The sequence below is a fragment of the Phocoena sinus genome, chromosome 8, assembly GCF_008692025.1.
Source record: "Phocoena sinus isolate mPhoSin1 chromosome 8, mPhoSin1.pri, whole genome shotgun sequence".
NCBI classification, from domain to species: Eukaryota; Metazoa; Chordata; class Mammalia; order Artiodactyla; family Phocoenidae; genus Phocoena; species Phocoena sinus.
This window is the reverse complement of record NC_045770.1, coordinates 4,132,934-4,153,574: the sequence shown is the minus strand read 5'-3', so window position 1 is coordinate 4,153,574 and position 20,641 is coordinate 4,132,934. Positions and strand designations below refer to the sequence as shown.

Genomic DNA, 20,641 nt, shown 5'->3' with positions numbered 1-20,641 from the left:
CCCTCCTACATTTTTTCACTGCCTAGTATACTTGAGGAATTTAACTTTTTCTGTAGGGCTTTATTTTAGTATACAGATTTGGAGTTAAGATAGGTTACTTGAGAGTGATTAGTACATCTGCTATGAAGACAAGGGAAAAAAAACCCTAATTTGGATTATCTGATTATATGATATTCAGATCAGAGTTCTTTGTATGTCTGCTTTGTAACAGAACCTACATTTGTAATAGTATATATTGGAAAGGAAGTATTCTTATAAAACTGAAAGGTTTATTCTACTTATGCTCCTAACTTCTCTATTTAATCATGTTAATAATATAATAAAGGTAAAATGTGAACTGATTAGATATACTTGAGTGGTAAAATAAGGCTATTTCACATATTTAGTTAGAAAGATACTCAGATTAATATTTGGCTTCTAAGTTCTCAGATAAATAATTAAAATAGTAATTACTCATTAGTTCATTATTCAGAAGGTACCAAGGTGTTTCCAAGATTAAACATGTTAGTAATTTAACAAAAACTTGGTCACATTGTCAAATAGCTAGGATCTCCTGCCATCAAATATATTACTGAGTGTGTGGTCACTTGAAAAGCACAAGTATCTTGTCCCAAATTTCGGAATATTATCTTTAGTAGGTATATGAGTAGAATTGTGTTCCCCCCTGACCCCCCCACCCAAGACATACTCAAGTCCTAACCCCTAGCACCTGTAAATACAGCCCTATTTGGAAATAGGGTCTCTGCAGATGTATCAAGTTAGATGAGGTCATACTGGAGTAGGGTGGGCCATAATCCAATGACTGGTGTCCTTAGAAGGGAGATGTGGTGCTGAAGCCAGAGACAGAGGGAAGGCCCCACAAAGATGGAAGCAGAAACTGGAGAGATGCAGCTACACGTTGAGGACTGTCAAGGAATGTTAGTAACTGTCAGAAGCTAGGAAGAAGCAAAGGATCCTCCCCTACAACCTTCCCTGCCAACACCATAATTTCAGACTTTTAGCCTTCTGAACTGTGAGGAAATAAATTTCTCTTGTTTTAAATCACCCAGTGTGTGGTGGCTGCTGTGACAGCCCTGGGAAACTCATATGGTGGATCAAAATCCAAGAAATTAACAAAGGTAAGGGGCCCTCCTGGTTCTCCAATCTTTGGGAGAAAACCTCTTTATTGATCTTTGTTGGGTTTTCTTCTCTCCCTGAACATAGATACTTCTCAAGGATCAGTTCTTTGGCTTTGGCTCTTACACACACATTTTCCTGTTGAGAGTCAATCTGTCACTACTAAAAGTCCTAAACTGGTAATCTCCAGTCTTGATCTCACCCACCCTGCCTTTCAACGGCTCTGTGGCATGTTGCCTGGTCATCACCCAAGCATGGTTCACACAGAACAAATCTTGCTGACTTACTCTTAAAACTGGGCTCCCGGGCTTCCCTGGTGGCGCAGTGGTTGAGAGTCTGCCTGCCGATGCAGGGGACGCGGGTTCGTGCCCCGGTCTGGGAAGATCCCACATGCCATGGAGCAGTTGAGCCTGTGAGCCATGGCCGCTGAGCCTGCACGTCCGGAGCCTGTGCTCCGCAACGGGAGAGGCCACAACAGTGAGAGGCCCGCGTACCGCAAAAAAAAAAAAAAAAACAAAAAAACTGGGCTCCCACCTCCTCCCAATGATTTTTCATAGTAGTTATGGCATCTAATAGATTCCTATCGAGTGTACGATTACCGTTATTTTTTGTACCATTAAGAAAGAAAAAGTAACTGTAAAGATTATTAATTGCAAAACATATCTGAATTTAGAGATAATAAAATATGAAAAACTGTGACTTATAATCAATGAATATAATAAAATGTTATCAGTATTTTCCTAGTCATCCAGGTACCCTGACCCTCTTATTCCCTCAAACCACATATTCAATATCATCAGGTAGTAATGATTCTTCCTTTACAAAGTCTCTTAATACCCATTTTCTTTATAGTATTATGCTAAGCATCTTCATTCATACAAAGACAACTGTACTGTTACTGGTTTTTGGACTGTCTCTCCCCAGCCAACCCCCTATGAATTTGACCAATATCAAATTCATTTTCCTAAAATATCTGTAAATGTTTTATTTTTCATTCATTTAAGGTAGACTCTTTATTACCACTAGGATAAAACCCAAGCTTGCTTGGCCAAGCTGTGGTAGACACTGCTAGTTGCATACAATATCCATTCTCCTGTAATTTTGTGAGGCAGTTACATACCCAACTAATATACATGTATTCCCATATTCCCTTGCAGCTAGGAAAGATGACGTGACATAAACTGGCAGAAGTTTTTTGGGGACTTCTAGGACCATTTTCCACACAAGAGTTACCCCTTTCTAGAATATGAGGCTAAAGATGAAGCAAAAATCTTATATGAAGCAATAAATATATGGATGACAAACTAAGGATGGTGGATTATAAAAATATAAGGGGCCTAGGTCACTGTAGAGCCACTCTACCAGTCCTGGACTTCCTATTTCTGAATGTTTTATGCAATAATAATAAAATCCCACTTGGTTTAAGCCATTTTGAAGGGATTCTGTTATATGCAGTTGAATGCACTCCTAGCTGAAACTAGTGTTCAAGGCTTTTCACAACATGTTCTCAACTGCTCATTTTTCTTATTTCCCATTATTTTCTATACTTGTAGGCTTCCATGCTTTATTCACATCATTGTGCACTGAATTCACTGCTTTATCAAATATGCAATGTTCTTCTACACCTCTGTGCTTTTATACATTTTCAAAGAAATGTCATTCCCTCACGTGGGCAAACTCCTACTTATTATGTAAGATCCAGCTCAAATACACAGCGTTAACTTGCTCTTTCCTCAGTGAACCTGTAACACATTGTTCCTACCTCTAGTCTAGTGCTGATTGTTGATTTACTCATCTGCTTCCCCAATCAGACTATTAACTCCTCAGACGCAGGCACTATATGTCTTTTTCATCATATATCCCCAAGTTTGGCACATGGTTAAGTTTTCAATAAATATTTTAATCAAGAATAAAACACTAACTGGATTTTTTAAACTGGTATTTTTTGCATTGAAAGTAATTCACAAATCACAGACATATGAACTGTGCCATCATATATGTGTCCCATCAGATACTGTTCAACTATTTTCTTTGCTCCCCGTGGGTAACTTATTAAAAAAATATTGTAGAACTAATACCATCTAAAAAACCCAGTTACCATGTTTTATTCTTCTTAATACTTCCTATAGGATACAGCACCAAACTTTTATCTAATAAGCACTTAAAAATACTTGACTTACGGACTTCCTTAGTGGCGCAGTGTATAAGAATCCACCTGCCAATGCAGGGGACACGGGTTCGATCCCTGGTGCGGGAAGATCCCACATGCCACGGAGCAACTAAGCCCGGGAGCCACAACTACTGAGCCTGTGCTCCAGAGCCCACGAGCCACAGCTACTGAAGTCCGCATACCTAGAATCTGTGCTCTGCAACAAGAGAAGCCACTGCAATGAGAAGCCCATGCACCGCAACGAAGAGTAGCCCCCGCTCGCCGCAACTAGAGAAAGCCCGTGTGCAGCAACAAAAACGCAACGTAGGGACTTCCCTGGTGGCACATTGGTTAAGAATCCGCCTACCAATGCAGGGGACACGGGCTCAAGCCCTGGTCCTGGAAGATCCAACATGACACGGAGCAACTAAGCCTGTGCACCACAACTACAGAGCCTGCGCTCTAGAGCCCGTGAGCCACAACTACTGAGCCTGTGAGCCACAACTACTGAAGCCCAAGCACCTAGATCCCACGCTCCACAAGAGAAGCCACTGCAATGAGAAGCCCACGCACCACAACGAAGAGTAGCCCCCTCTCGCCGCAACTAGAGAAAGCCAGCTTGCAGCAACGAAGACCCAATGCAGCCAAAAATAAATAAATTTATTAAAAATAAAAGAAAGACCCAATGCAGGCAAAAAAAAGAAAATTAAATTAAATCTTTTAAAAAAAGAAAAGCTAGACTTGACTTCATAGCATTATGGAAAACATAGAAGACACTATACCTATAGAGGAAGACTGTGGACTAATCAGAAGGTCCTCTTGGACTTGTTCACTTCCTGGCACTGTCTGCTGATCACTCAGTGAACTCTGAGATGCACTGACAGGCTGGGATACTTCCTCATGGACCTCCTCATCACTTAACCTTTCTACTTTGACCCGGACATCTTCCTCGGTACCCAGAGGTAAGGTAGTTTTTGTGCTCTCACAAGTCACATAATCAGCCATTCTTCTACCTGTCTCAGATGGGCCAGGTAATTCTAAAGTCCGGGTATTTTCTGCTTGCTTAAGCTTATCAGGCTGAATCCTTCGATCAATTCCAAAAGGAAAAGTCCAGGGAAAAGCTAGAGAAGAGTCAACTGGTTGATTTCTATTTTCTGAGTAGGAAGCTGAAGAATTCAATACCTGTGGAGAACTTGTTTGTGTGCTACACTTCACAGGACTTTCAGGAGACATAACAATGTAGCTTTTGCGCTTTCTCCTCGACTCTCGGCAGACAGGAATGGTTCTTTCTACCACACTGCACTCTGAAGACACTGGAGAAATGCTTCCGTCTCGAGACGTAAAATTGCAGTTAGAGTTATTTTCTTGTCCAGCATCTAGACCCTTTTCTGGTTGGCTGTTGGGTGTATTCCATAAAATGCTTGATTTCATGAACTCTGAGCAGGTGCTAGCAACACTGAACATTTGCATATAGCTGGCTGCAGCTAGAACATCAATGATATTTTCTGTGTTAATTGACAGAGTGGCTGTGTAAGCATATTCTAAAAGGGGTATAAAGCCAGTCACTGTGACATGATGCAAATCCAACACATTCTTGTTCTCATCCTCTGCTTGGCCTACAAGTTTGGTGCGAAAGAAATCACTGCAAGCTGCTAGTACCACCTTATGTGCCCGGAAGATTTTGTCCTGGACACGAATAGTGATATCACAAAAATGTCCATCATTTCGAAGCATATTTAGCTTTCCAAGCATTTCCTGGCTGTGGGAAGAGGAGCTATGAGTAAATGTTTTCACACCCATCTTTTCCTTCCTCTTCTACTGATGCTCTTCAAGGATGCAAATGAATCAGAATGTCCTAAAAGATACATAAAATAAGCATTAATTGATGGTTTAGTAGCTGAAATAAAAGGTCATTTAGATCGTTTTCATGAGGCCACCATGCTAAATCAACAAGCTGAAAGATGGTAGTGAGAAAGTTAGTTCAAGGTAAGAAATATATTAAAATACATTCTCTATATCTGTCCCCTAAAGTGTCCTATCAGTGGAGTCTGTGAGCTAATGTCACACTTAATGAGCTGCATAGTTTTAAATAATAATAATTTGCAAATAATGACAATTATAGAATACTATTTTCCAGATATAGTTCTAAATGCTTCACGTTCGATAATTTGATTGTCATGATGTCTCTACCAGTAGGTACATTTTATCCCCATTTAACAGAAAAAGGTTAACTACCTTGCTGAAGTCAGAAAATTATTAAGTGGCAGACCCAGGGTTCAAATCCAGTCAGGCTGGCTCCAGAACCTACACTCTTAACCTCAATGCTTTATCCTGCCTCTTTTAGGATATGAAGTGGGTAAATACAAGTGACCAAGAGTCTAAGTGTTATGATGTGATAGGTCTGCATTCTTTCTTCAACAGTTCCTCCAAGGCTGTTTGTTACAAGGACTAAATGAGACAATACACGCCGCACGTGCTGAGCACAGTATTGGCACGTTGTGAGCACTCAAGTGAAAGCAGCTACTGCTGTTCAGATTACTAACACGATAAAACCACCTTCCTGAAAGAAAATTTATAAAACAAATAATGTTTAGTAATCAACTGATTGGATTTTCCCTTAAAAAAAAAAAGTTGGTTTGCCTGTATCACATTTTACATTTATTCACTAAAAATGTAAAAAACTGACATTCTTAAATACTTATAATTTTGCAAATCTAATAATACTTTTAATTAACAGTTTTTACAGGACTTTCCCCCTAAACTCTTTTTACATCCTCTATGTGAAAGTCACGGAGGCTTGTACTAGCCCCTTGATAAAGATAAGAAAACACTAATGCTCAGTGAAGTTAAATGGCTAACAAATGACAACCAAAGCTAAGATCTGGGTCTTTTGACTGTTAGATTGCTTTTCCAATACAAGAACACATAGCTAAGCACATACATATGGAATTTAAGAAAAAAAAAATGTCATGAAGAACCTAGGGGTAAGACAGGAATAAAGACACAGACCTACTAGAGAATGGACTTGAGGATACGGGGAGGGGGAAGGGTAAGCTGTGACAAAGCGAGAGAGTGGCATGGACATATATACACTACCAAACGTAAGGTAGATAGCTAGTGGGAAGCAGCCGCATAGCACACCGGAGATCAGCTCGGTGCTTTGTGACCACCTAGAGGGGTGGGATAGGGAGGGTGGGAGGGAGGGAGACGCAAGAGGGAAGAGATATGGGAACATACGTATATGTATAACTGATTCACCTTGTTATAAAGCAGAAACTAACACACCATTGTAAAGCAATTATACTCCAATAAAGATGTAAAAAAAAAAAAAAAACCCCACATAGCTATGTATATCAATTATTTTATCTAAGACAAATAACTTTTCTTTTTTTTTTTAAAAAAAGTACTAAAGGGGCTTTCCTGGTGGTGCAGTGGTTGAGAGTCCGCCTGCCGATGCAGGGGACACGGGTTCGCGCCCTGGTCCGGGAAGATCCCACATGCCGCAGAGCGGCTGGGCCCGTGAGCTATGGCTGCTGAGCCTGTGTGTCCGGAGCCTGTGCTCCGCAACGGGATGAGGCCACAACAGTGAGAGGCCCACGTACCGCAAAAAAAAAAAAAAAGTACTAAAATAAATGCAAAACAAATTTGGGGAAACACTTTTTGTAAATCATCTCTAGATAAAGAAGATTTCAAATGTCTCAAAAATATAGCCACCAGTTAAAAATGGTGTTGAAGATCATGAATATTTAACTGACCTGGAAAAATGTGTGGTTCTGAGTATTAAACGAATGCACAATTGCTGAATACAGTGAAAACTCAAGTGGTCATTATTATGTATTTAGAGAAAAATGTGATGAGTATATAGACGATAATCATCTTTGTGAAATATATACACACATGTTTATATTTGTACACACACACACACACACAGAACAAGAGAACATGAGGTCTTAACTAGAGATTCATGGATTCACTAAGGGTGCCATGATCCTTCTGAAATTGCACACAGAATGTGTGTATTGATGGCAGCTTTCATCATATTCAAGGGAATCACTGGTAGACTATGGGTGTTTATTCTCTTCTTTTTGCACATTAAACAATTTTTTTCTTTTAAAAAGCACCATACTGCTGCAAAACCCTAGGGTTTCAGTTCCTCTTGGTTCAAACCCCAAAGTCATGCAGAGTAGGTCTACTTCTTCTTTCCCCTTGAAAAAGCTTTCAAAAACTGAAGATGGCAATCACATTCCATTCTTTCCTAAGGTTCTATTCTTTAAGCTAAACATCCCTTGTCCTTTTAAGTTCTCTTTAAAATTTGATGAACATCCTTGCTATGCTCTCAACAATCTCCATTTCCCGTATTCCTTTAAGACTGGTTCCCAGAGTTGTACACAATATGATAGGTATGGCAGGATTATAACTTGAGCATAACTTTACTATTTTTACCTCCCTTGTCTGGGTACAAGTATTGGTAAGACTAAACCCGGTATTCTGACAGTCAAATCATACTACTGACTGATTTTGTTTATACTATTGAAAACTTAATTCAATAATTGACTGATTAGATGTGAGGAACTTTATTATGTAAAGAGAGACACACAATTAAAAATAAAACATTGTCCTTGGCCTCATTAAGTTTACAGTCTTGGGCTTCCCTGGTGGCGCAGTGGTGAAGAATCCGCCTGCCAATACAGGGGACATGGGTTTGAGCCCTGGTCCGGGAAGATCCCACATGCCACAGAGCAACTAAGCCCGTGCGCCGCAACTACTGAGCCTGAGCTCTAGAGCCCGCGAGCCCCAACTACTGAGCCCGTGTGCCCCAACTACTGAGCCCACATGCCACAACTGCTGAAGCCCGCGTGCCTAGAGCCCATGCTCCACAACAAGAGAAGCCACAACAGTGAGAAGTCCCCGCTCACCGCAACTAGAGAAAGCCCACGCACAGCAACGAAGACCCAATGCAGCCAAAAAAACACAGAAAACTTAGTCTTTATGAAGACGACACACGTACCTAATTAAAACTACACAGCTAGTGCTATGTGAAAGCAAACAAAGAAAAATTTAATTCTGAACGTGCAGGGCAGGAGAGGCACCATGGAGGGCAGGGAGTAATGAAAGTAGAGCTCTGCCGGGTGATAAGGCAGATGGGAGTGCCAGGCTCTCATGGGACCTCACACGATCTCAGTGAGCGCTCACCATCCTGACGTGCCCTGTGTACAGCGTGTGCACTGTACTGGCAAATTGTTGTTAATGGCACTGTAAGTTACTCTAAATGTGGGCACGCAGAGGGCGTCAGTTCAGACATCAATCTACTACATAAACATCACTTTCGAATGTTCTTTGTAAGTAAATGTACATGTGAAGGGGAAAAGATTTAAAAAAAGACACCCTGAAGATTTCCAGCTCAATAAATATAAAAAATTCACTGAATATCCCAACATGAGAAGACAAAATGACCAATCTGAGGTTCTTCTTAGTCTGATAACACGATAAATGGCATGAAGCTCTGGGCCAAGCCAGCCAGGTAAGGCCGCTGAAGTAACTACCCTGACCAATCAGAGGCGACATCTCAAATATAAACCTGCCTGTGCGCTTTCCCAAAGACAAGCAATCACGAGACACCAGGCAGCTAAGACTGATCTGACCAAACTACCATTTAACATATCTGCTGATTTCTCTCTCACAGGAACAAGATGAAGAGGGGAAAAAATGGGAAAGCTTTATTTGGAAGTTTTTTGTTCATCTGCTGTACCCCAGTAAACTGGCTTCTTTAAAATAAAAGCCAGGCCATGAGGAGCACTTAGTTTGATCGGGATCACATGGTTCAGGGAGGAATATGCCTTCAAGCAAGTGATACTCATAATCCAGGGACCATCTGCATGAACACAGGTGTGAAAGCAAGAAATTAAATAGTATATTTGGAGAACACGTGCAACAGGGTGTTGAAAACATTTCAATCTCGGTTTGGGTGGAGGCCCCAAACAACAGATACTGCATCCAAAGTGAGGTGCAAGGCCACCTGGACATGGAGGCAGGGGAAAACTTAGTTTCAACCTTGAGTTACACCCACTTTCAACGTTCAAAGAGTTAAATATTAGAAAAGGACTTTGCCGAGTGATCAGTGTGTTGTGAGTTTCAAACCCTCTCCCACTCCCTTCTACTCCCCAGTAATGGAAAGGGGTTAAGGCAAGTTTGCCCTTTGTTTCAGGTCTACAGAAAATGTGTCACATTTGAAAAAAATCTAATGGATACAAGTCTGATTTAAACTCTGGCCAAGACTACGAAGTATGCTTACCATCTCTCAACAGTATATAAAAGCAATGCCCGGAGTGGCTGAAGAGACTCTGGTGCCCAAATGCTGGGTTGCACATCCTGGTACCGCCATGTGTAGCAGTGGGACCTTAGGCAAGTCACCAAACTTCACCGTAATTTCTTCAGCAGTGAAACAGGGATAACAGAACTTACTTCAGAGAGCTCTGAGCATTAACTGGCCTGATACACATAAAATGCTTTTAACAGTACTTAGCACGAAATAAATGCTACAGAAACATCAGCCGCTGCTGCTACTGTTATTAAAGACCTTTTCTTCTTATTCAATCCTGGCTTCTTTCAATCCTGGAGGGGCCAGAAACCACAGTCAGCAAATGAGGAGGAATAAAAGGGCAGAGAGGAAAAACAGAAAGAAAAAGGAAGGCAAACAAACCTCACTTTCCACTGCAGACCTAGAGTAGGCCTGAGGTGGGCAAAGAAGAAAACCTTTAACTCTGAATTAAATTTATTAGTTCTCGAAAATAATGTTTCTATTCCCTGAAAGTAACCAGAAAAGTTATTAAGACTTGCCCTTCAAGAGGCTGGAGGGAGTATTAACCCCACAGAATAAATTTATAAGGATGGTGGAAGACAAAGATAAAATGGATTCTGAGTACCTTCCGTAAACTGTGTTTGTTCAATGTAATGGTTACACACATATGGTACAAAGTATAATACAGATGGAGGTATGGAATGGAAGGAAGATGAAGATTAGACTGGGAAATGCCCTGTATGCCATGTATTTATTTCATTAACTTCCCAACACAGGTCTGTGAAAACTTAGTCTCATGACATACTCTATAATAAATTACACAGACAAATATAATTTAGAAATACTGCAGTAACATACATATTGTGGCAAAACTTGGGATGAAATTATGTTATTTGAAGAAGTCATACATAATATGGATAGTACAGAAGCCAGAAAGTATATCCTGAAATTTTTATAAATTAGATAATTCTATTTAAAAAAAACCTCGTATCTCTCCATATGTGTATAGATGAATATGTATGTGTGTAGTTATATATTTAATTTGGAACTCATTTAAAATTCTCAAATAAATATTTTTTCAATCCAATTACTAATGCAGAATTTATGTAGCGCTCAAAATAAAAATGTATTTTGTAATAGTTTGCAATTTGAACTAGTGAGTAATTCAGAAAGTTTCCTTCCCATCCCTTTTATTCCAAATTACTTATGAAATAGTATATACGTGTTTATGAAAGCGGCCGTTGCTAAACAACATATACTTTAAGGAGAGAAAAATAGGGCTTCCCTGGTGGCGCAGTGGTTGAGACTCCGCCTGCCGATGCAGGGGACACGGGTTCGTGCCCCGGTCTGGGAGGATCCCACATGCCGTGGAGCGGCTGGGCCCGTGAGCCATGGATGCTAAGCCTGCGCGTCCGGAGCCTCTGCTCCGCAGCGGGAGAGGCCACAACGATAAGAGGCCCACGTACCGCCAAAAAAAAAAAAAAAAGGGAGGGAAAAATATCCTATGATTCTGTTTTGCAGTTGGGTTGAAAAACATTTACCAAATAAGGTATATAGCCCAGTTGCTATAATAGTTTAAGTTAGACAAATAGTAAGTTTTGAATTCTGACTCTTCCATTTACCATTCAGGCATTAAATCTTAAGTCTAGTTACTTCATCTCTCTATGCTTCAGTTTTCTCATTTGTAAAACAGGAATGGAAATTACCCTTTCAAGATAGTCACGAGGACTGAATTAGCACAATTCCTGGCACAAAGTAAACATTCAATAAATGTTAGCTTCTATTATTACCCTAGAAAAAGTGTGAATAAAGTGAAATGGAGATAAAATTTCAAAATATCTACTCTATTTCTTATATGACACAGAGCACATCCTGAATATGTATATTTTGATATAAAGATTAACTGATAAAAATTATCAGAGGATTTGAGATTAAAATGGAGTAGCTCGGACTTCCCTGGTAGCACAGTGGTTAAGAATCCGCCTGCCAATGCAGGGGTCATGGGTTCGAGCTCTGGTCCAGGAAGATCCCACACGCCGCGGAGCAACTAAGCCCGAGTGCCACAACTACCGAGCCTGCTCTCTAGAGCCCGCGAGCCACAACTACTGAGCCTGTGCTCTAGAGCCCGCGTGCCACAACTACTGAGCCTGCGCTCTACAGCCCGCGTGCCACAACTACTGAGCCTGCACGCCACAACTACTGAAGCCCGCACGCCTAGAGCCCGTGCTCCACAACAAGAGAAGCCACCGCAATAAGAAGCCTGTGCACCTCAACGAAGAGTAGACCCCACTCACCGCAACTAGAGAAAGCCTGTGTGCAGCAACAAAGATCCAACACAGCCAATAAATAAATAAATAAAACAAAAAAAAAATGGGAGTAGCTCTTCAGCATATAAAGTGAGGTGGCTGCCTCAGATGATTAAAGAGAAAGTAATGAGACTGCTAACCTTGAAACTAATTTGCGAGGATGTGAAACTTGATATTTAATAAGAATTTGCATGTTTAAATATCCAGCCACATCTCAAAACTGGAAACTAATTTTCCAAATTATACTAACAAGGTTTTAATTATGCTAAAACTGAACTGAGATAACTTCGTTCCCACCCTATATTCTAATTAAAACCAATCAAGGACAGAAAAGAAGGTTAGGGAGAGAGACATACTGAATTTAAGATGCCTCTAATAGGAATATCCAGGTGGAATTTATATATAAAGTATCTGTACTAGTTGACTGTGTACAGTAGCAAATGCAGCACTAGGACCTTCAGATATGTTATCTCACGTGAGGTAAGATGATAATAATCTGATTTTACAGAGGAATTGAGACTTGAAACACTGCTTGTTTGAGGCCACTTACGTTTATGTTTATACCAATGCTAAGGGCCTAGGACCTTATGCAAAAGGTAACCACTGGAGAACCACTGGAGAGCAGTGTTATTTACAGCTACATTTTAAGATTATCCTGGTAGCAATACAGAGGGTGACTGTTAGAGCAGTACAAGTGTAAGATAAGATAAAATCGGACTAAATCAGTGGCAGTGAGGATAGAGAACATAAATTGAGAAATATTTAGGAGGTAAAACCACCTAGGCATGATTTTGTGTTGGGGATGGGATGGGGGAGTAGTAGCAGACAAGAATGTAACCTTAGGTTTTGACATGGATGGTTGAGTGGATGGTATTTTCACCAAACAAGGCAGTGAAAGAGGAAGAGCTGGTTTTGGTAGGGCTTATATTTGAATGAAAAGAAATATTTTGGTTTTAAGCATACAATCTGAAATACTTCTGAGGTGAATATCCGAGAGTACATGTATATATGAAGTTGCCTATTCTGGTCTGGAGTTCAGGGAAGAGGTCGGAGTTGGACCTAAATACTGGGTTTTACATAGGTTGCTGGTAAATTTCATCCTGTTGAATTTGTTAGAGCCTAAGACATCTAAAGAATGTGTAGGGAGCAGAGGCAGAAAAGCAAGTTGTGAGAAGCTTGGAGCAAGCAGAGAGCAAAAGGATTTGGTGAAAACATTTTATGGTGTCTAATTTACATTTTGAACCTGTCCAGTATTTAGCATAATACAGAAGCAGCGAAATATGTGAATGGACAGATATATGTCCTGAAATTTCTATTTGGTTTGGCTATATAAAGTGCCTATATCTATTCATTATCAGTGGTTAAAAGGTGAAGATAAAGTTGCAATTTGAATTTACAGCCTTGAATTTGAATTAAAAGCATCAGTATGAACTCATAACATAGTTAATCTTCAGCCGTGAATATCCCTAGCACCCAGACTGGCCTTCAAATTCCATTTCCCACTAAAAGAAATCATGGCTCCTTAGAGAAAAGACAGATTGCACTTTGGGGGCAGTAAATGTCCACCTGGAGCATCTTATCAGCTATGCAAGGAAGCTATCAAAGATCACTAGGGGTATGCCAAAATGCAAGTCACTTTGAGGAGGTTCCCAATGGCAAAAAATGCAACAGTAAACTGAATCAATGAAATACATTCATGAGTTCACATGACACTATAAACAAAAACAAACCTAATCCATCATCTTTAAAGATGCTAATGAACCAAAAAATTATTTTGAAAACTGGTTTTAAAAAGAAGGAAAGAGGGACTTCCCTGGTGGTCCAGTGGCTAAGACTCCATGCTCCCAATGCAGAGGGCCCAGGTTCGATCCCTTGTCAGGGAACTAGATGCCACATGCATGCTGCAACTAAGAGTTCGCATATCACAACTAAGGAGCCTGCATGCCACAACTAAGGAGCCCATGAGCTGCAACTAAGACCCAGTGCAACTAAATTTAAAACAATAATAATAATAATAAAAGATCTCACATGCCACAATGAAGATCCTACATGCCTCAACTAAGACCTAGTGCAGCCTAAATAAACAAATTAATTAATTAAAAAAGGGGGGAAGAATAAAGCATTTATCCTGCCTTTCCAATATAAAGTGTTTTTAAGTAATCAAATAGAATATGAAAGGTTTCTCCTTTTAGAAATAGTCCAGCTAATAAATGAAGAAAGAATGTCAGAATTAGAAGAACACAATTTTGCACGCCCCCCCCCAACTAAAGAGGCATTAATCATCATGGTTTATAACTTCACAGAAAGAGCAGTAAGACACTGCAAAAAAGACTGAACAAAAATCTGACCAAGTTTCTAGACCCAACTACCAATTCACAGTAGATACAGAGGAACAGGAATATATTAAGCTATACCACTGCAGTGCAAACAGCAAAACTTAGACTGTGAGAAACTCTACAGGACAAAAGACTTGGAAGGAAAACAACAGCAAGGAAGAAAGCGATAAAGGGAGAACTAGAATGGGAAACTTTGTGCCTATCTTAAAGAATAAACTTATAATTGGAAATTTGTTTTTATTGACTACTTGAAAATGTCAAGAAATTACTGTTAATTTTTTTTTTTTTCTGGTACGTGGTCCTCTCACTTTTGTGGCCTCTCCCGTTGCAGAGCACAGGCTCCGGATGCGCAGGCTCAGCAGCCACGGCTCATGGGCCCAGCCGCTCCGCGGCATGTGGGATCTTCCCGGACCAGGGCACGAACCCGTGTCCCCTGCATTGGCAGGTGGACTCTCAACCACTGCGCCACCAGGGAAGCCCCCTCACTGTGGTTTTGATTTGCATTTCCCTGATAACTAATGATGCTGAACATCTTTTCATGTGCTTATTGGCTATTTGCAAATCATCCTTGGAGAAATGTCTATTCAGCTACTTTGTCCATTTTTTAACTGGGTTGTCTTTTTATTATTGAATTGTAAAAGTTCTTTATTCTAGATACAAGTTGCTTATCGGATATACAGTTTACAAAAATTTTCTCCCATTCTGTGAGTTGTTATTTCACTTTCTTGGTGTCCTCTGAAGCACAAGTTTTTAATCTTGATGAAGTTTAGCATCTATTGTTTTCTTTTGTTGCTTGTGTTTTTGGTGTCATATCCAAGAATTCCTTGCCAACGCCAATGTCATGAGGAATTACCTCTGTCTTATTCTAGCAGTTTTATAGTTTTAGCTCATTTTGAGTTATTTTTTATATATGATGTGAGGTAAAGGTCCAACTTCATTCTTTTGAACGTGGCTACACAGTTGTCCCAGTACAATTTGTTAAAAAGACTACTCTTCCCCATTCAATGGTCTTGACAGCCTTGTTGAAAATCAGTTAAGCATAGATATATGGGTTTACATCTGGACTCTCAATTCTATTCCATTGTTCTATATGTCTATCCTTATTCTTGATTACTGCTACTACATAGTAAGTTTGAAATCAGGAAGTCTGAGTCCTACAAATCTGTCCCTTTTTCAATATTGTTTTGGCTATTCTGGGTTCCTTGTAACTTTATTTATTTATGGCTACATTGGGTCTTCGTTGCTGCGTGCAAGCTTTCTCTAGTTGCAGCGAGCGGGGGCTACTCTTCGTGGTGGTGCACGGGCTTCTCTTGCTGTGGAGCACAGGCTCTAGGCACATGGGATTCAGTAGTTGTGGCTCGCGGGCTCTAGGCGTGCAGGCTCAGTAGTTGTGGCTCACGGGCTTAGCTGCTCCACGGCATGCGGGATCTTCCTGGACCAGGGCTCGAACCCGTGTCCCCTGCATTGGCAGGTGGATTCTTAACCACTGCACCACCAGGGAAGCCCCCCTTGTAACTTTTAGAATCAGGGTGTCAACCTCTACAAAAAAAAAAAATCAGCTGAGATTTTAAAAAAATTCATTAATTAATTAATTTATTTTGGTTGCATTGGGTCTTAGTTGCGGCTTGTCAACTCCTTAGTTGCAGTATGCATGTGGGATCTAGCTCCCTGACCAGGGATCGAAACCGGGCCCCCTGCTTCGGGAGTGCAGAGTCGTATCCACTGCACCACCAGGGAAGTCCCTCAGCTGAGATTTTGACAGTGATTGTGCTCAAGTTTATAGATTAGTTTGGGGTATACTGCCGTCTTCACAACACTGAGGCTTCCAATCCATGAACATGGGGTGTTTTTCCATTTACTTAGACCATCTTTAATTTCTTTCAACAACGTTTGGTAGTATTCAAAGTACAAGTTTTGCACTTCCTTTGTTAAATTATTTCCTAAGTATTTTAACCTTTTTGATGCTACTGTGAATGGAACTGCATTAATTTCATTTCTGATGGTTCACTGTTCATAGTATTCCTTTATAATCTTTATTACTTCCTTCCTTCTGGTTGCTTTAGCTTTAGTTTCCTCTTCTTTATCCAGTGTCTTTAGGGGAAGGATGGTTATTAACTTGAGATCTTTCTTCTTCCTTAATATAGGTATATACAACTATAAATTTCCATCTAAGCATTGCTATAGCTGCATATCATAAATTTTGGTACATTGTATCTTCATTTTAATTCATCTCAAAATGTTTTCTGATTTCCTGTTTGACTCCTTCTTTGACCCGCTGGTTCTTTAGGAATGCATTGTTTTCTTTTCACATATCTATGAGATTTCCAAAATTTGTCCTGCTATTGATTTATAATTTCATTCCAATAAGGTCTCAGAACATACTTTGCATTATTTCAACCTCTGAAGATCTACTGAGGTTTGTTTTATGGCCTAGCATATGAGCTACACTGGAGAATGCACTTGAGAATGTATATTCTATTGTTAATGGGTACAGTGTTGTCTGCTAGGTCTAGTTGGTTTATAGTGTCTACTTCCTGTTGATCTTCTGTCAGCTATTCTATTCTCTTTATTGATTTATTTATTTAATTTTTTGGCCATGCCATGTGGGATCTTAACTTCCTGTTGATCTTCTTTCAGCTATTCTATTCTCTTTATTTTTTGGCCATGCCATGTGGCATGTGGGATCTTAGTTCCCCAACCAGGGATCCAACCCATGCCCCCTGCAGTGGAAGTGTGGAGTCCTAACCACTGGACCACCAGGGAATTCCCAAGCTATTCTATACATTACCGAAAGTGGTGTATTGAAGTCTCCATCTATTAATGCTGAATTGTCTATCTCTCCATTTCTGTCCATTTTTGTTTCATGTACTTTGGTACTCTGTTGATAAGTGCATTAATTTTTATAATTGTTGTATCTTCCTGATGAAGTGACACTATTATCATTATAAAATGTCCCTAGTAACATTTCTTGTTAAAGTCTATTTTGTCTGCTATTAGTACAACCACTCTGGTTTTCTTGTAGTTGCTGTTTGCATGGTAAATCTTTTTTCTATTCTCTTTCAATCTGTGTCTATCTTTGGATCTAAAATGTGACTCGGACTTCCCTGATGGCACAGTGGTTAAGAATCCACCTGCCAATGCAGGGGACACGGGTTTGAGCCCTGGTCCAGGAAGACCCTACATGCCGCAGAGCAACTAAGCCCATGCGCCACAACTACTGAGACTGTGGTCTAGAGCCCGTGAGCCACAACTACTGAGCCCGAATGCCACAACTACTGAAGCCCATGCACCTAGAGCCCATGCTCTGCGACAAAAGAAGCCACCACAATGAGAAGCCCGCGCACCGCAACGAAGAGTAGCCCCCACACGCTGCAACTAGAGAAAGACCATGTGCAGCAATGAAGACCCAACGCAGCCAAAAACGAATTAATTACTTTTAAAAAAATGTGTCTCCTGTAGACAGCATGTAGCTAGATCTTTTTTTTTGGTAGCCCAATTTGAGAATCTCTGCCTTTTGACTGTTTAATCCAGTCACATTTAATGTTATTATTGATATAGCTGGACTTAGGCCTTTCATTCTAATTTGCTTCTGTATGTCTCATGTCTTTTTTGTTCCTCTATTCTTCCTGTAGTGAATTTTTTGGATTCAATGAGTATTTTCTAATATAGCACTGTAATTTCCTTAATGACTTTTCTATTTTTTTGAGTTACATTCTCAGTGACTGCTCAAGAGTTTACCATATAAGTCTCAACTTATCAGAATCAGCTGTTGATTTCTACTAGCTTAATATCAGTGACACAAAGAAACATTACTCCTTCCTCCCTTTTCCTAGTACTATTATTATATATTATATATATATTAATGTTACAAACACAACATTGTTATGATCATTACTTTACCATCTGTAGTCACTTGTGTAGCCCAATACAGTTTTGTTCCCCCCATTTTTGAGCTATTATTGACAAATACATTACATTCATTACACTTCTATATGTTATAGGCCCAATATTACATTAATACCTATTTTATAACTTGCGTTTTCAATCAGTTATGAGAAAAATATCCATTTCTACTATTTTTAATAATTACATATTTACCTATACCAGTGCTCTTTTGTTTGTGTATGCATTGGAATTACTATCTAGGGTCATTCGCTTTCAGCCTTAAGAACTTCTTTCAGTATTTCTTATAGGGTGGTCTGCTAGCAAGAAAATCAGTTTTTGTTTAAAATATTTTGCTTTCACTTTAGAAAGACAGTACAGGATTCTTGGTTGACAGTTTTTTTCTTTGAGCACTTTGATTATGTTATCACACTGCTTTCTGGCCTCCCCTATTTCTGATAGGCAGTCAGCTATTAATCTTACTTGGGGGGTTCCATTGTAAGTAACGAGTTATGTTTCTCTTGCTGCTTTCAAAATTTTCTCCTTGTCTTTGATTTTCAGCATTTTTACTATGATAGGTCTGTTTGGAGATTTCTTTGCATTTTTCTTACTTGGGAGTTCACAGAGCTTCTGGATATGTAGGTTACTGTTCTTCAAAAAATTTGAGACGTTTCCTGTCATTATTTCTTCAACTATTTTTTCTTCTCTTTTCTCTCTCCTCTCCTTCTGGTAATCCAATTACACATATGTTGGTGTGCTGGATGATGTCCCACATTTTTCTGAGACTGTTCATTTTTCTTCATCTTTTTTCCTCTCTGTTCTTTGGTTTGAATAATCTCTATTGTGCTACGTTCAAGTCTGCTAAATCTTTCTTTAGCCAGGTCAAACCTACTAATGAGTCCCTTTAGTGAATTTTTTATTTCTGTCATTGTGTTTTTCAATTCCAGAATTTCTATTGTTCTTTCCAATAATTCCTATTTACTATCAATAGTCCCTGTTTTATGTGAAACTGTCATTACACCATCCTTTACTTCTTTAATCACGCTTTCCTTTAGTTCCTTTAATTTCCTTTAGTGAATATATTTACAATGGTTACTTTGAAATCTTTTTCTGTTAAATCTGATAACTGGTCTCTCTCTCACAGGCAGCTTTTGTGTTGCCCGCTTTTTTTCTGGTATATGTAGCCAATATTTTATAACTATAAATGGAGTAAAACCTTTAAAAATTGTGAATCACTATTGTGTATACCTGAAACAATATAATACTGTACATCAACTATACCTCAATAAAAAAATTTTTAAAAAGCCTTCTACAACTATTAAGTCACAGGACATGAGGTAAACATGAAGAAGTCAAGTGTATTTTTATACAATAGCAATGAACAACAGGAAATCTAAATTTAATTAAAAAAAATTTAAACCCTCAATATCATTACAGTAATCCCAGAAAAGAAAACTTAAATATAAAACTAAAAAAACATGTACAGAACCTATATGCTGAAAAGTATAAAACATGGATAAAAGAAATTAAGGAGGACCTAGGTAAATGGAGAAACATATTATTTTCATGAATTGGAAAAGAATATAATAAAACTGTCATTCCTTCTCAAATTGTTGTACAAATTTAGCATGATTACAATTACAGCAGGATTTTTTTTTGTAGGTATAGACGAGTTGATTCTAAAATTTACATACAAAGCAAAAAGAACTAGAATGGACAAAACAATTTTGAAAGAGAAAAATGAAGTTAAAGTTATCAAAGTAAGTTAAACACTTACTATAAAGCTACCGTAATCCAGACAGAGTAGTATTAGCAAAAGGACAGACACAGAGACCAATGGAACAGAAGAGAATCCAAAAATATATCCACACAAACATGGCTGATTTTTGACAAAGGAACAAAAGCAATTCAATGGAGTAAAGAAAGTCATTTCAGTAAATGTTATTGCAACAACTGAAATTCCATATATGAAAGGAAAACCTTGACTGAAACCTCATCCTTCACCCACAAGTTAACTCAAAATGGGTCACAGATCTAAATGTAAAGCTAAAACTATACAACATCTTTAAAAAAAGATAGGAGAAAACCTTCATGACCAGAGGTTAGACAAAGAGTTCTTAGATATTAAACCAAAAGCACAATGGAAAGCAAAAAGATGATAAACTGGACTTCAAAATTAAAAACTTTTGCGAAAACACTATTATTAAAAGAGGATGAAAAGACAAGCTCCAGCTTGGAAGAAATTATTTGCAAATCACACATCTGTCAAAGAACTTTTATCCAAAATACGTAAAGAGCCTTACAACTCAATGGTAAGAAAACAACCCCATGAAAAAATGGGCAAGAGAGAGTTTTGATTCTGGGCCAAGATGAATATAACACTTTTTTCTATTCCTTCCACTTAGTACAGTTAAGCACTATGTACATTATGTATAAAATAAACATAAGACAACTTTGAAAGACAGAGAAATAGTAGACCTGCAAGGAATGACACTGGTGAGTCCTCTGAGTTTTATATTTACCTATTATATCCTGGACTGGGAGAAAGGAGCCA

At 39.1% G+C, this 20,641-nt stretch overlaps 1 protein-coding gene across 3 annotated transcripts in view; it reads right to left on the bottom strand.

Moving 5' to 3' along the window:
- The window catches only part of ZBTB44 (zinc finger and BTB domain containing 44), a 72,321-nt gene that overhangs the window by 25,155 nt on the left and 26,525 nt on the right, over positions 1-20,641 (bottom strand). For 2 of the 3 annotated variants that reach the window (XM_032640162.1, XM_032640160.1), the window contains exon 2: positions 4,048-5,120. The exons of the other annotated variant lie outside the window; for it this stretch is intronic. In XM_032640162.1, the coding sequence (XP_032496053.1) occupies positions 4,048-5,065 (1,018 nt within the window). In that variant the 5' untranslated portion in view covers positions 5,066-5,120. The remainder of the gene's footprint in view (positions 1-4,047; positions 5,121-20,641) is intronic. 3 annotated transcript variants of the gene reach the window in all.